Below are 16,354 nucleotides of genomic sequence, written 5' to 3'. Positions count from 1 at the left end.
CTCTCTCTCTCTCTCTCTCTTCGCGATATTACAGACATGTGAGGTGTAAACATACCCGGTGTTGAGAAATAGCGCACAAGCCCGAGGTAGCTTCCTCTCACGAGGTCGAGCCGAGTCGAGCCGAGTCGAGTCTCGTTGTCGGAATCTCACTAACGGTACATTCCTTTTAGGCGTCTACATATCCGAAGACGGATGCAGCTATGACCACATTTGTAGAATCGGATTGCCGGCCCGAGCCTGCGCGATATTCAAATCTGCTGCCGCTTGGCGAAACGTGCACTCCTGCACGTGCGCCTGTGCCTCCTCCTGCCCCTCCCTCCTCCATTTAACACCGCCTTCGTCCCTTGGACGGCTAATTAAATGATCGATCATACGCTCTCCCGACGAATCCGGCGAGTGAGTGAGCATGACACAGGTTCCAAGATTGATTCTCAGGGTCCAGCTGGGCGGCGGCGGACAGAAGTCCGTCGATCCTCCGTCAAGACATTCTCCAATGCTTTTGTATTGGAATATTCATATCCGTCACCGTCATATCTCAATCGTCCCAATTGAAAAGTAATTTGACGGATGATCGACCGACTACCATCCGTCGCCGTTTACATGGAGGGTGAGAATCAATTTTCACTCTAGGCCAGAATCCGTTTCCTGTAGTTTCCGTTTTATCTTATGTATTATTCCCTCTTCAGAAGATCAGTTTTCCGATAAACAGTTTGGTTAACTGACCCACTTCCTATGGCCTTCACCTTGACACATGTTGTCGAGGTCATATTGTTTATTGATAGAATATCGATAAAAGAAACTGCATAATGCTTGTGTGTACTGCAAGCAGTACACATATATATGCGAGGGGATATGGAGGGGCGAGCGTCCTTTCCCAAAAATCTTAATCTATATTACAATTTTTTATAATTTGTCAATGCTGAAGAATACAGTTTATTGTGTTTCATGTATACAAAACTAGTACACGATTAGATGTATAATAATAGATAATAGATAAGAAATGTATTTTGCAGAAATATAAATATAGATTAGGTTTCTTTGGGATGAGGGTGTAAGGGGCGGTCCTTCTTCCGCGCATATACGTGGGAAGGCTTTTTGCTAAACGATGTAAATACGTAATAATTTATTTGTTCACTTTCACTAATTCTATAGTTTGTTAGTGGATGTAGACGTAATTGTGAAAAATTGATTAATTCTCTTAGACTAATTATAAAGATCCGCAGTAAGATAATATACAAGCTCAATATTCTTATATATATGTACAAAGTGTTCGGAATCTTTTGAAAACGGAAAATTGTAAAGATTAATTAGATCAAACTGAGAAGAAAAATCATGTACCATTTTGTGAAAATCGCAATAGTTATTATTGAATTGAAAATAACCACAGAAACTTTAGAAGCTTCTCTTAATTGACTCTCTTAATTGATAACTTGAAAATCTGTGTACTTATTTGCAAAATGGTAAAGATTTTTTGTTCAAAATGATCTAACCTACAATTATGTATAACGGCTATTGTGTCTAGATAGATATGAGTATATTAAACTTTGAACCCTGAATTTTGAACCTGTCACTAAGCACAATAGCTGTCCTTGTAGATTAGGTATTAGGTCATTCTGAACAAAAAAGGTGCTTTATCATTTTGCAAGTAAGTAAATTTTTAAGTTATCAATTAAGAGATCCTCTGGATGTAGTTTTTTTAGTAATTAATAGCTTGATAACTATTGCGATTTTTTGCAAAATAGTATTTGACTTTTCTTCTTAGTTTGACCTCATTAATTTTGACAATTTTTCGTTTCCAAAAGATCCCGAATACCCTGTACATTGTTTCAAAATTACGTAATTACATTTCATTTAAGTTCTTTTAAAAACTTTTTAATAAACGATGAGCGATGAGGGGCTGAAACTTTTTGCACGTTATTCAGGAACACAATCGTGGCAACAAATGTCAAGATCATTGAAGATGCATCAAAGTTAATATGAATATTTACCAATTTTTTTATGCCAGTTCCATTTTTTCCTTCTTAGACAAACATTGATCTCCAGATAAGATCTTGAAAGAGAAGGTTCCGACTAATCCTTTATATCCTGACGATAGTTATAAGCATCACCTGGAAATCATTAAATTGTTGTAAAATTTATTTTCCTATTCCTTATGTCTATAATCTGCCAAAGCTACCTAGCTGCACAGAAATTTAATAAGCAGGTCTTAGGTAGATTAATCCAGGATACAAAAATTACTCGTCGTCTTGCTCTCATGAGACGAGTTGCTTCCGAGCTTTCTTTCTTTTTTTCTCAAGCGAATCGAAGCGACGTCGAATCGGCCGATCGTCCGCGATTGATTACGGCCTGCCGCGTGAGCAGTGCGTTCGAGCCGTTCCTAGGAACGTGATAATCGACGCGACACGGTGAAAGTGTGCGAACAGGGGCCCGGGAACGGTGCCGGCGCGCGGTAAGAATGACGCGTGTAAAAGTACGTGTACGCGTCACGTGGCGGGTTTGAACAATGCGGATGGGAAAAGGTACGGGGAAAAAACCGGCAGACCGAGAGGGACGAGGGCGGCACGCTAAATTCTCCGCTAGCGTGTGCGCGCAACACACACTCGCGCGCGAATCCGAGAACGCAACGCCGATAACTTGGTGGACAAGTCGCCCGAGCCGAGTCTCGAGTCTCGAACCGTATGGAAATCGCTCGCAAAAGAGAAAATGCGTCGACGATGATAATGAATGTGCCGCATACGGTGGCATTTAACGCAAGAGAACACACGTTCGTGGAGGCTTTAACGCGCTTATTAACGTATCCGCGAATGAGACGCGAGGAGACGAAACCTCATTCTTCTCGCTCTCTCTCTCTTTCTCTCTTTCTTGTTTTCTTTCTCTCTGTCTCTCTTTGCAGCGTTTATGCTACGTAATGTAACGTGCCGTATTATCTTATCGATATTATCACACCGGTGCACATTGGATCAACAGATTGAAGAAAGCGGCGAAAAGCTTGACGCGTGAAATCACGGCGATTTGAAGAACTCAGCAGAAGTTGATTCTCGTTGAAATTCGACGACTGTGCATTTTTGAGAGGATCAGCCATTTTGAATATTACATCAGAGGATTTTTTTTCAAATGAGATACAGAAGAATTTTCACTTGCGTCAGAATATTTTTTATAGTTTCTTGGCGCCATATTGAATCCGTCATTTTGACTTTCACAGTTTTGGCATAAGAAACGGAATCAACGACACCGGAAATCTATTAAGATGTTCTCACATATTTAATGAGACATTACAAGAATGATACGAAGAGTCGCCAACGAAGCCGTCTCGAAAGACTTTTTCTGTATTCCATTTCGTGGATGTCTCAAACTTTCTCCGGGCGCTATTAGCATTTGACGTTACGTCACTGCTAAGCAGCGGTGTCTTTCTGACGTATTGAGCTGAGATCGGTCCACTGTATTAGACATTTCTACAGCAGATTGCTGATCCAATGCGACCTTTGCTCACTTTGACTGCAGAAAATTTGCGTACGACTTGCTTCTTTTTTATGTAAAATTTTTCTTTAATGTAAGCTTTTTTTAATGTAATTCCATGAATGTCCAATCTCACGGGATTTAGTTCAGGTTCTAATTAATGATGGACGATCTTAATTCGATTTTCATAAAATCGATCTTCCTTCTCCAAAAATCGATTTTTTTAATTAATCCTTTTTTACTCGATTTTTCTATAAACCGATCCTTTTCAATAGAGAAATAAATTTAGAATTTTAGTTATTATTATACTTATTCATCAATGTTGTCATCAATCAACATTTAATTCAACTCGAGTCAACATTCGAAAGAATCGATTTGTAGAAAAATCGAATAGAGAGGAATCGATTTAAGATCAATTTTCTGGAAATCGATCCTTTTCTCGAAAAATTGACTTTTTTAATTTAATTTAATTTTTATTTTAATAATAAAATAAAAGAATAAAAGAAGGTCAATTTCCTGGAAATCGATCCTTTTCTCGAAAAATTGATTTTTTAAGTGGATTCTTTTCTGTTCGATTTTTTATAAAAAAATCGATTTTTTTTAAATAGTTGACTCCTGTTAAATTCTTCATTAAACGAAGCAACATTGATTGTTAAATACGTATCAATGAATCGTTTGTATGATTTGACATCGAACAGAAAAATCGAACAGAAAAAAATCGATTTGAGAAAATCAATTTTTTAGAAATCGATCTTTTCCTCGAAAAATCGATCTTTGAAGTGGATTCTTTTATGTTCAATTTTTATGACAAAATCGATTTTTTCAAAATAGTTGACTCCAGTTGAATTCTTCATTAAACCAAGCAACATTGATTAGTAAATACGTATCAACGACCCATCATTTACCCATCGAACAGAAAGGAATCAACTAAAAATCGATTCTTCGAGGAAAAGATCGATTTTCTGAAAATCGAATCGAGATCGCCTGTCACTAGAGCCAAATTCATCGGACATTCGATCATCCTGACAGGCCAACTAACGACACAAGACGAGACGAGACGGCGTTCACGTTCGATGAATGGCCTATTTGCGCCTCAATTATCATAACGTGACAGATACTTACTGCTCTCCGGGAAACATGCTGACTTCCTAGCTGGCCTGGTCGGCTTGGTTGATGACCGTTAAAAGCGCTCTGAATGAATCGCGGTGATTATCGCGAGGGAACAACAACGCTGTCGGCGAAATGTCGAGCGCGCGCTCGTCGCTTCGTCGCTTCGGCGAGTCGCGGGTCGTTATTGAAAAATCACGAGGCAATAATTTCCTCGCGAAGAACCAACGGCAGCTCGGTTCGCGGACCTTACGACTCGACGGCGCGGAATTGATTTCCCATTACGATAATACGTTCGCGCGAGCGCGGCAATTTAGCTCGGCGGATAACCGTCGGAGCCGCGCCCGATCCGGTCGGCATTTCCTCCTTACTTCCGCGTTCGCAGTCGCAGTCGCGATGTTACACGCGATAATATCGCGCGCGCGTAATGTCGCGATGAGTCGTCGATACGTCGAGGGGAATCGCCGCCGCCGTCGCGGCGTCGCGATGCTTTCCTTTCCCGCTTTCATCATCCCATCGGATGAAACGCTGTATTGAGCGCGAAAATCGTCGTGGTTACGCGAATCACCGTAGTTTCGACGTAATGATCACGGAACAGCGGCCGATTTTCCGTGTCCCTTCAGTGAGCTTCTCGCTCGCTCGCGACGACGTAAGACGACGATTTCTCGCGAGCTGGCGGGGCGATCGATACGTTACGTGGCCCGTCTTACGAATCTCAGCGCTTCTTCCTGTAGCGCAACAAGTGCTCCCCTGTCTGAAACATACGTTCTTTCATTCTCAGGTTCAGAGGCTTGCCGATTACGAGAGGTACCTGGGACAGGAAGCGAGAAACCTGCTTGAGAACGACTTCGTCAGTAGCGGGGAGGTTCTCCAACGGGGACAGCTCGAGGGCGACCTTCATCGCATCCAAGAGCTATTCCCCGGCGACAACCTGCGATTACACGAACGAGATGTCCAAACAACGGTACGATGATGTTTCTTATTAGTATGAAAATGTCGGCGGCATGTCGGGTCAGTCGGAAGATCTGTTTCGATGTTCCTCGTCTTCGCCGACGACGGTCGTCTTTTGCGAATGTCGCCGAAATGCTATTGACGGGAAATTATAGTATAGAACGACGACGATTAGGATTAGTCGGGTGCGATTCGTGCAATGCAAGAACAAGTTGCGATTATTAATTTTTATACGCCTGAGAATAGATTCCTAAGAGTTGACAAGTCTTGTCCGAAATTATCGGAAAAGTCGAAAGTTATCCGAAAGAAATAATCGTCGATTAACCGAGCAGTTATTTATTTATTAATTCTTTCTGTGGCGCATTCTCTTTTACCTGATGGAATTGTGTGAAATCTTGTATCTCTATGTTTTTTTAGATCGCTCATTACAAATCTCTCAAGTCAGATTTCAAAAATTCAAAATGACAGATCCGTATATGGCTGTCAAAAAGAAATAAATTCATGTTAATTTGACAAACAATTTTTGTCGGGAACATTTTTTCATTTGCTTCATTTTTTTGAAATATTTAAGGAAAATTTAGTAACCTTTTCAAGCTTACGATACTCTCGGTAACTATTTGTTGGAAGTACTAAACTTTTTTACTTTGTATTTGGTCTCAAGAATATATTGTTACAATAGCGCCCTAACTTTTGTTAATCTAACTGTTAACCGGAAATTTCAAAATATCAAATTAACAAAGATTAAGGTTACAATATATTTTTATAGAAATATAGAGTAAAAAAATCTAGTACCACATTTTCTTCCGACAAATAATTAGCGAGATATCGTAAGTTAAATACTGAAAAAGTTCAATTAAGTTTTCCTTAAATATCTTAAAAAATGTTAGGCAAGTAAAAAAATGTTTCACACAAAAGTTGTTGAAATTAATTGATAGAAAAAGATGATATAATAAAAAATTGGGATTTTCATTTAAGAAAAGTAATGATCGGTGAATGTCTCGAAAGTGCCGCTACAAACAAAATGATATAATTGTTTTATATCCTTCTTGAAACCATACAATTCTTGTATGAAACATTTTTTTCTGAAATGTCTTATTTTTTATATATTTACCGGTCCGGGACTTTTTGGACACCCTGTATATTGACGTGAAGAATATTTAGTAAAATTTTCAGTCTCTAATCTTAAATGTTTTCCAAGAGAAATTAAGCTCTTTATTTAAATCACTTTTTTCAACTTTATTCGATTATAAATAATTAAAAATGAACATTATGATGTACAAATCACGGGTAACATATAAAGCAAGTATCAATACATCAGAAAAATGTGAGGTCACACTGATCTTCATTAAACTGTAGACGGTACATCTTAAAAATCGAAAGAGAGAAAAGCGCTAGATATTCACCAATGTCACCCATAAATTGTTAAAAAAGAAAGTCGAGCGACAAAACAAGTAGCTGAGGACAGGACGGATCGAAAGGAACTTTCAGGCTGATTCGGGCTATTCTTTCCTCCGTGCGAATACCTAAAATGGCCGATCACACTAATTACGATGGCGACGGGGAGTAGTCACCGATGTCATATCGCTCGCCTACGGATCGCGCACATGGCGTTATCTTACCTTTGATCTTGTCGCAGACGAGAAGAGAGAAGGAGAGACTGGAAGTTTTTCCTACAAATCGCGCGACAATGGTCGCAGACGCTCGCAATGCACGACGCGACATTCCACTCTCCTTCGCGCAGACCGAGCACGGACGCGAAGCGCGGCTGCTAACAACGGTACATTATGCACAATGCACCGCAAAATTCAGTCTTTCTCACGGTCGTTTAGACGCATCTCGTTTTTCTGCGTCCGTGGAAAGTGCATCGACTCGCGTGTCGCAGGCATTAGACAGACGCCGGCGCGTATACGCACTTCCTTCCACCTCTTTGAAGCTGGCAGAACCAAATTGGCAGAATCGAAACGCACCTAATAAATTTTTTAGTACTTATTTTGTGCTAATTTGTGCTATTAATAAAAATGTTGTACCTCGTGCCATTTTGAAAAAAATCGTGGCGCTGCTACCTTTATATGAAGTCAGCAGGACTACAGCAAGAAATAATTGAAAAATAAAAACAAGTACATAAATAGAAAGAGCATAATTTGTGCTAATTTGTTCTATAAAAGAAAATTTGATATTTTGAAAAAAAGTGGTACTTTATTCTTGAGCGTAAGCTGGGTCTATGATGGTTTCTGAAGAAATGCCGCGGGTACCAAATCTGCAATTACATATTTTAGTAGCACAAAATAAACGATATTTATTGCAAAAGTTGCGACCCGATTCTGCTCATTACAAGTGGCACTTTACTCTTGAGCGTGAGCCGCCACATATAATCAGCAAAATCGAGTCGCGACATTTGTAATAGATACCACTTATTTTGTGCTACTAAAATATGTAATTACAGATTTTGTACCCGCGGTATTTCTTCAGAAACCATCACAGACTCAGCTTATGCTCAAGAGTAAAGTGCCACTTGTAATGAGCAGAATCGCGATTTTTGCAATAAATACCGCTTATTTTGACCTATGTGAAGCTGACCCCTCATTATCAAAATTTGAAAAAAAGATGAGAGTTCCAGTTACCCCCCGAAGAGTTCTAGAGTTCTCAATCGGTTTTAGAAATAGTTCTGGCGTTTTAAGCAGTCAAAAAGACAATTGAAAAAAGGGGGGGCCAACTTCACAAAATCGTCCACTTTAGCGAACTAGAACTCTTTCATTTCCGCTCGAATCGATTCAAGTCATAAGGAAAATCGATAGAACTCTTCGGGGGGCTACCAGAACTCTAAAGAAATTAACCGATTTTCGAAAAAAAATTTTTTCCTAATTGGACTTAGAAATTTATTTCGAAAATCAATCAGTTTCTTTAGAGTTCTGGTGACCCCCCGATGAGTTCTAGAGTTCTCAATCGGTTTTAGAAGTAGTTCTGGCGTTTTAAGCAGTCAAAAAGGCAATTGAAAAAAAGGGAGGCCAACTTCACAAAACCGTGCACTTTAGCGAGCTAAAACTCTTTCATTTCCGCTCGAATCGGTTCAAGTCATAAGGAAAATCGATAGAACTCTTCGGGGGGTCATCAGAACTCTAAAGAAACTGATCGATTTTCGAAAAAATTTCTAAGTTCAATTAGGAAAAAATTTTTTTTCGAAAATGGGTCAGTTTCTTTAGAGTTCTGATGGTCCCCCGATGAGTTCTATCGATTTTCCTTATGACTTGAACCGATTCGTGCAGAAATGAAAGAGTTCTAGCTCATCAAAGTATCGTCGATGTCGAATTTTCTAAGTCCAATTAAGAGAAAATTTTTTTTCGAAAATCGGCCAATTTCTTTAGAGTTCTGGTGGTCCCCCGAAGAGTTCTATCGATTTTCCTTATGACTTGAACCGATTTGAGCGGAAATGAAAGAGTTAGCTCGCTAAAGTGGACGGTTTTATGAAGTTGGCCCCCCTTTTTTTCAATTGCCTTTTTGACTGCTTAAAATGCCAGAACTATTTCTAAAACTGATTGGGAACTCTAGAACTCTTCGGAGGGCCACTAGAACTCTAAAGAAACGGATCGATTTTCGAAAAAAATTTCTAAGTCCAATAAAAAAAAAATTTTTTTTCGAAAATCGGTTAGTTTCTTTAGAGTTCTGGTGGCCCCCCGAAGAGTTCTATCGATTTTCCTTATGACTTGAATCGATTCGAGCGGAAATGAAAGAGTTCTAGCTCGCTAAAGTGGACGATTTTGTGAAGTTGGCTCCCTCTTTTTTCAATTGCCTTTTGACTGCTTAAAACGCCAGAACTATTTCTAAAACCGATTGAGAACTCTAGAACTCTTCGGGGGGCAACTGGAACTCTCATCATTTTTTTCAAATTTTAATAATGAGGGGCCAGCTTTACATAGGTCTTATTTTGTGCTACTAAAATATGTAACTGCAGATTTTGTACCCGCGTGAAGTGCCACTTGTTTTGAAAATATCAAATTTTCTTTTATGGAGTAAATTAGCACAAATTATGCTCTTTCTATTTATGTAAGTGTTTTTATTTTTTAATTATTTTTTGCTGTGGTCCTGCTGACTTCATATGAAGGTAGCAGCGCCACGATATTTTTCAAAATGGCACGGGGTACAAAATTTTTATTAATAGCACAAATTAGCACAAAATAAGTACTAAAAAATTTGATAGGTGCATTTGGATTCTGCCAATTTGGTTCTGCCAGCTTCAAAGAGTCCTTCCTTCCCACGTTCGTGTCATCCGAGCGTGCGCGGGCGCCAATAATTTCTCCCCGCTATTCTCACTTGCACAACTCGCGGTGGTGACAACAGCTGTTATGAATGGTGAAACCGATGCGCGCTATTCAATAGTGCTTGTTTTCTGCGCCCGCAAAAAGTGGAAGCAGAGTAGGGACTGTGTCACCAAGGCCCAGCAACGCACGACCGGATCGACAATAATACGATATTTATATTATTTACGTAGAAAGCGCGTGCGCGCGCGCTACATTTTTGTCCGACCGGGCCGAGCGGCGAAAGCGCTTCGTGGAAAAATCTCTCGTACAGAGAGAGAGAGAGAGAGAAAGAGAGAGAGGGAGAGGGAGAGAGAGAGAGAGAGAGAGAGAGAGAGAGGGGAGAGAAGAGAGAGAGATGACTATATCGCGAAATACAGGGTCTTCCATTAAGGCCCAGTTCCATAAATCCGTGTTTGATCCAAGCTTAGCTAAGCGGCTGTTACATTTAACGTCATGTTTAAACTTGCATTGCGTTCCACGTCGCATTTATAACCGTAGTTTATGTAAACCTATAATCTGTACGAGGAAAGTCCCAAAGATGTCTCTTTCTTGTCAAACATGGATTGTGATTGGTTAACCCTTTGCGGCACATATTTTTCTATTAATCGAATTTTTATAGAAATTGGTATATAGAACTTTCTTGAGTCGCTGATTACGAATCCGCTAACAGATTTTGACGATTCTTTTTCAAAATGGCGAATTCAATATGGCGACTCACGATTTTGGATATTTTTCCTTGGTTTTTCATGAAAATTGGTATACAGGAATTTTTTAGCTGATTACGAATCCGCCATCAGATTTCGACAATCCTTTTCCAATATGGCGATTCACAATATTGAGGGTGTTTCATCTATTTTTCATGAAAATTGATATACAGAATTTTCTCGGGTCGAAATACCAGGTATGTAAATATGAAACCGGAATTTTTGTATTGAAAATACACGTTTATTGTATGAAAATGATAAAAAATATTTTATTCAAAGTATTGCCCATCGCTAGCTATACATTTTTCCCACCTGTCTGACAATTTGTGGATGCCACGCCGAAAAAACTGTTGCTCTTTTGAGGCAAACCAGTCATCGAGCCATTTTCGTACATTTTCGTAAGAAGTGAAGCGCTGCTCAGCAAGTGCGTGTCCCATCGATGCAAATAAGTAGTAATCGGACGGAGCCAAGTCTGATGAGTAAGCCGCATGCGAAATATTTCCCAACTAAACGCCTCAATCGTTTCCTTGACTAGTTTTGCTGTGTGTGATGGCATTATCATGAAGCAAAATCACTTTGTGTTGCCTTTTTTGATATTCTGGTCATATTTTATGCAAAGCTTGATTCAAATCGATCATTTGTTGTCGGTAGCGTTCAGTATTCCTTTCACCAGGTTTCACCAAGTTTTAGCAGCTCATAATAGATCACACCCTTCTGATCCCACCAAACACAGAGCATTGTCTTCCGTCCATAGCGATTTGGTTTTGCGGTCGATGTCGATGGTTCGCCTGGAGTTACCCATGATCTTTTACGCTTAGGTTTCTCAAAATATATCCACTTTTCATCGCCAGTCACAATTCGATGGAGAAATGACTTTCTTTTGTACCTGGCGAGGAGCAGCATTTTGCAAGTGGTTTTTCGGTTTACCTGCTGTCTTTCATTCAGTTCATGTGGAACCCATTTTCCCATCTTCTGGATCTTTCCCGTGGCTTTCAAACGTATGGAGATGGCTTCTCGTGTCACATTTAATTGATCCGCGAGTTGTATTTGCGTTTGAGCGTCATCCTCATCCAACAATGCTTGCAATTCGCTGTCTTCAAACTTTTTCGGTGGTCTTCCACGTTCTTCGTTTCTCACGTCAAAATCGCCACAATTTTTTAAACCACTCAAAGCACTGTGATTTACCAAGAGCATGCTCACCGTAAGCTTCGACAAACATTCGATGCGATTCTGCAGCAGTTTTCTTCAAATGGTAACAGAAAATCAATGCTGTCCGCAAATCGTAGCTTCCAAGCACAAAATTCGACATGTTCAATGCTATTACAAACTATGCTATTGTATGAAATTTGTATTGTTGTGAGTTGAAAATCTTTATCAGATGTCAGCAAATGGAAATGGCGCCAATGACGCGGTTTGACGGTAACTACATTGAAAACTAGGGCTATCTATGGGCAAATTCAGGTTTCATATTTACAGACCTGGTACTAAAGAATTTCGGAGTTTCTCATCTGTCTTTTTACAAGAACAGATATACAGAGCGTTTCTAGGTCGCTGATTATTTGTAGGTCCTCATATTTTTGAAACTTGTCTTCAAAATGGAAAATTCAAAATGATGGATGATTTCTTTTGAGATTTCATATTTTTTTCATTTTTTCGATAATGATACATAGAACATAACATTTTTCATGATAGAAACCGAATTTTTTATGAAAAACATTATTTTTTATATTTTATTCATATAACAGAATTAACTAATAATAAAAAAAATTACACCCTACCAAATACTACTAAGACTCTTACTGAAGTAAAATTACAAAAAAAAGTAATAAAATGCATTATTTGGTGTTCGAAAAATAAAAAAAATGACTTCGAGATAAGTGGTCGATATATCGATCACCATATTGCAAAGAGTTAATAATAAACGCTCGGAAGTAGAACGGGAGGAAAGACGCAAATAAGTCACTCGATTTCTACTAGAACTGCAGCAACAGATTCTTGGATATATGAAATCGTGCATAAAAATCGATGTAGTCAAATTCTTCAATAAATAATAGTCGTCTTCTCTCTTATAATCCTGGATCGTCGATAAATGAAATTTTCCAAATCTTCATCTTCAGATGAAGATGATATATATTCTAAAGCCATATCTTAGTATATTTATTCCTTATTTTGTACCATATTTGGTATATATTATTTTTTTTAATTCTTCGGCATATTAAAAAAATCATGATACTGCATTAACATAACCCTAAAAGCAGGATAGTAATAAATTTTGTTTCATAATCTGTATTTCGATATCCAACTCGTGTCACGTATACACAAGGTGCTAAACTTCAAACCTAACAGGTAAAAATTCTCGAAAACTATGAAAGATATTAAAAAAAGCTAAAACACGTATTCCATAATTTCGAAGGGAAAAGAGAATGGCATTATCAGTTTTTTATTTGGAGGGCATTTCCAAGGTCAGTTGAAGGTCAACTTAATTTTTTTAAATAGAAAGCCCAATTTTTTATTATATCTTCTTTTTCTACCAATTAATTTTAATTTGATTTGAACGTCTGAAACATTTTTATTTGCTTAATATTTTTTGAAATATTTAAGAAAAATTTGGTAACTTTTTCAACAATTAACTTACGATATCTCGCTAACTATTCGACGAAAGAAAAAATAGTATTAGACTTTTTTACTTTGTTTACTATCAAGAATATATTACTATAATAGTGCCCTAACTTTTGTTAACTTATCGACCTTTGGAAATCTCAAAATTATTAAATTCTAATACTATTTTTTCTTTTGACGAATAGTTAGCGAGATATCGTTAGTTAAATGTTGAAAAAGTTACCAAATTTTCCTTAAATATTTCAAAAAATGTTAGGCAAATACAAAAATGTTTCAGACAAAAGTTGTTAAAATTAATTGGTAGAAAAAGAAGATATAATAAAAAATTGGGCTTTCTATTTAAAAAAATTAAGTTGACCTTCAACTGACCTTGGAAATGCTCTCCAATAAAAAACTGATAATGTCATTCTCTTTTCCCTTCGAAATCATGAAACACGTGTTTTAATATCTTAGCTTTTTTTAATACCTTTCATAGTTTTCGGGATTTTTTACCTGTTACGTTTGAAATTTAGCACCTTGTATATGTATATATATATATATACTAGGTGCGCAACTAAGTTTCCGGGTTTCACATATGGATGGCGCTAACGACACATATAGTTGACATACATGTCTGAAGTTGTGTTTTTTTTTATAGCTTGGACATCTGTTAATAATAACTAGTTGTAATACCAACACATATCGCAACGCAAAAATATTTTTTCTAACAACGAAGATGTCGAGTTTTATGCCAAATAAACGGGAAAGCTATTGCGGGAAGCTTTGCTTTTCTGCTTTAACTTGAAAAAAAGTGCAGCTGAAGCACGTCGTTTGCTTGAGGAGGTCTACGGCGAACATGCACCATCGAAAACTACCTGTGAAGATTGGTTTAAACGCTTCAGAAGTGGCGATTTCGACACTGAGGACATGGAGCGCTCCGGAACACCATAAACAATTGAGGACGCCGATCTGCAAGCGTTATTAGACGAAGATGATACGCAAACACAAATCAACTTGCGGAGGCATTAAACATGACTCGCCAAGGTATTTCCAAACGTTCACATGCCATGGGAAAAATTTAAAAGGAAGGAAAATGGGTGCCGCATGAGTTGACTGAGAGACAGATGGAAAATCGAAGAGCCACTTCCGAAATTTTGCTTTTGCGGCGTGAAAGAAAGAGTTTCCTGCATCGAATTATTACTGGCGATGAGAAGTGGATATATTTCGAGAATCCCAAACGCAAAAAATCGTGGCTTTCACCTGACGAAGCATCAACATCGACGGCACGGCCAAATCGCTTCGGAAAGAAGACAATGCTCTGCGTTTGGTGGGACCAGAAAGGAATCGTGTACTATGAGCTGCTGAAACCGGGCGAAACTGTCAATGGGCATCGCTACCGACAACAACTGATCAATTTGAACCATACATTGTTCGAAAAACGGCCAGAATGGGACACGAGACACGAACGAGTGATATTGCAGTACGACAACGCTCCGTACCATCGCACTTCCATCGTCCAGGACACCATCAAAACGCTGAAATGGGATCTGCTACCGCACCCGCCGTATTCGCCAAACTTGGCCCCTTCCGATTATCACTTGTTCCGGTCGATGACGCATGGCTTGGCTGGGCAACACTTGGCCAATTTCGAAGAAGTGCAAAATTGGTTGGATGAATGGTTTCAGTCCAATGATGCGTCGTTTTATCGTCGCGGTATTCATGTATTGCTAGAGAGATGGCAAAAATATGTAGCTAGCGAGGGACGATACTTTGAATAAACCATTTTTTTTATTTCTTTTGAAATTTTCCATTTTTCATTGATCAAAAGAACCCGGAAACTTAGTTGCGCACCTAGTATAACACATCGATCAATAAGTCCCGGGACTAACTACTAAAACAACATTTGTTTGCCAAAATTCTTCTTTATTCATCAACATAGTCTCCTTCAAGAGCGATACATTCATTCCAACGCTTTCCTAACTTTTCTATGCCGTGTAGAACGATCTTTGGTTTCAAAATAGGCGTTAGTTTCGGTAATCACTTCTTCATTGGAGCCAAATCTCTTTCCCTGGAGCATCTTTTTTTTGAGGTCTGCGAATAGCCAATAATCGCTGGGAGCCAAATCTGGAGAATACGGTGGGTGTGGAAGCAATTCGAAGTTGAACTCATGCAATTTGGCCATCGTTACCATCGATTTGTGACACAGTGTAGCGTCACTAAAACCACTGTAACTCAATGACACAGTCGGAATGTCATGAAAATTTGACACGTAACTTCTAAAGGTTGGTACTAAGAATGTAACTAAGAATGTTATGGTAACTAAGAATGGTATGGATTTGTTATTAGAGGCGCCATTTGTTGGTTAGTCCCGGGACTTATTGATCGATGTGTTATATTAGGTTGTTCGGAAAGTTCGTTTCAAATTTTTGAAATAAATTAAGAGCGCAATATTTTACAAAGAGGAACTTTATTGAAGCAAATATGTACCGTTTTGTTCAACGACCTTGGCCCATCTTTCAGGAAGCTGCATGATGCCTTTGCTCCAAAATAAAGGTTTCTTATTGGCGAAGAATTTATCAAGATGAATTTTGCGGACTTTCAAAGACTCGAATTTCTTGTCCCGAAGAAAATTTTTTAAAGAAAGAAATAGATAGTAGTCAGATGGGGCAAGGTCGGGAGAATATGGAGGATGAGGAAGAACGTCCCATTCGAAGTCTAACAGCTTCCTACGGATAGACATTGCGACGTGAGGTCTGACGTTATCATGATGGAAAACAATTCCACGCCTGTTGGCCAATTCAGGGCGCTTCCGTGCGATGGCAGTCTTCAGTTCGTCCAGTTGAAGGCTGTACTTCGCCGCGTTGATGGTTTCGTTTGGTTGAAGAAGCTCATAATATACCACGCCCTTAAAATCCCACCAGATACTCAGAAGAATCTTTTTCGCGTGAAGCCCCGGCTTGGCCACTTTGCGTAGACGCGTCGCTGGTTCCCCACGACCTCTTGCGGCTAACATAATTGTATAGGATCCAACTTTCATCGCCTGTTATGATCCTCTTCAAGAACGGTTCTTTTTGATGCCGTTGAAGCAGCATATCGCAGACGTTCACACGTTCCAGCAACTGCCGTTCATTTATTTCGTGTGGCACCCACACATCCAGTCGACTTGAGAATCCTAGCTTCTTCAGATGGTCATGCACGGTGGAAACAGACTTGTGCAGAGTGTCGGCGAGTTCTCTAACCGTC

The 16,354-nt window shown here is 39.0% G+C and overlaps 1 protein-coding gene across 5 annotated transcripts in view; it reads left to right on the top strand.

The window, feature by feature from the left end:
- The window catches only part of LOC105186062 (uncharacterized), a 531,705-nt gene that overhangs the window by 502,498 nt on the left and 12,853 nt on the right, over positions 1-16,354 (top strand). For all 5 annotated transcript variants that reach the window (XM_025302351.1, XM_025302352.1, XM_025302350.1 and 2 more), the window contains one exon: positions 5,345-5,527. In XM_025302351.1, the coding sequence (XP_025158136.1) occupies positions 5,345-5,527 (183 nt within the window). The remainder of the gene's footprint in view (positions 1-5,344; positions 5,528-16,354) is intronic.

The sequence above is a fragment of the Harpegnathos saltator genome, unplaced genomic scaffold, assembly GCF_003227715.2.
Source record: "Harpegnathos saltator strain DR-91 unplaced genomic scaffold, Hsal_v8.6 scaffold486, whole genome shotgun sequence".
Taxonomy (NCBI): domain Eukaryota; kingdom Metazoa; phylum Arthropoda; class Insecta; order Hymenoptera; family Formicidae; genus Harpegnathos; species Harpegnathos saltator.
This window is presented reverse-complemented; position numbering and strand designations above follow the sequence as displayed.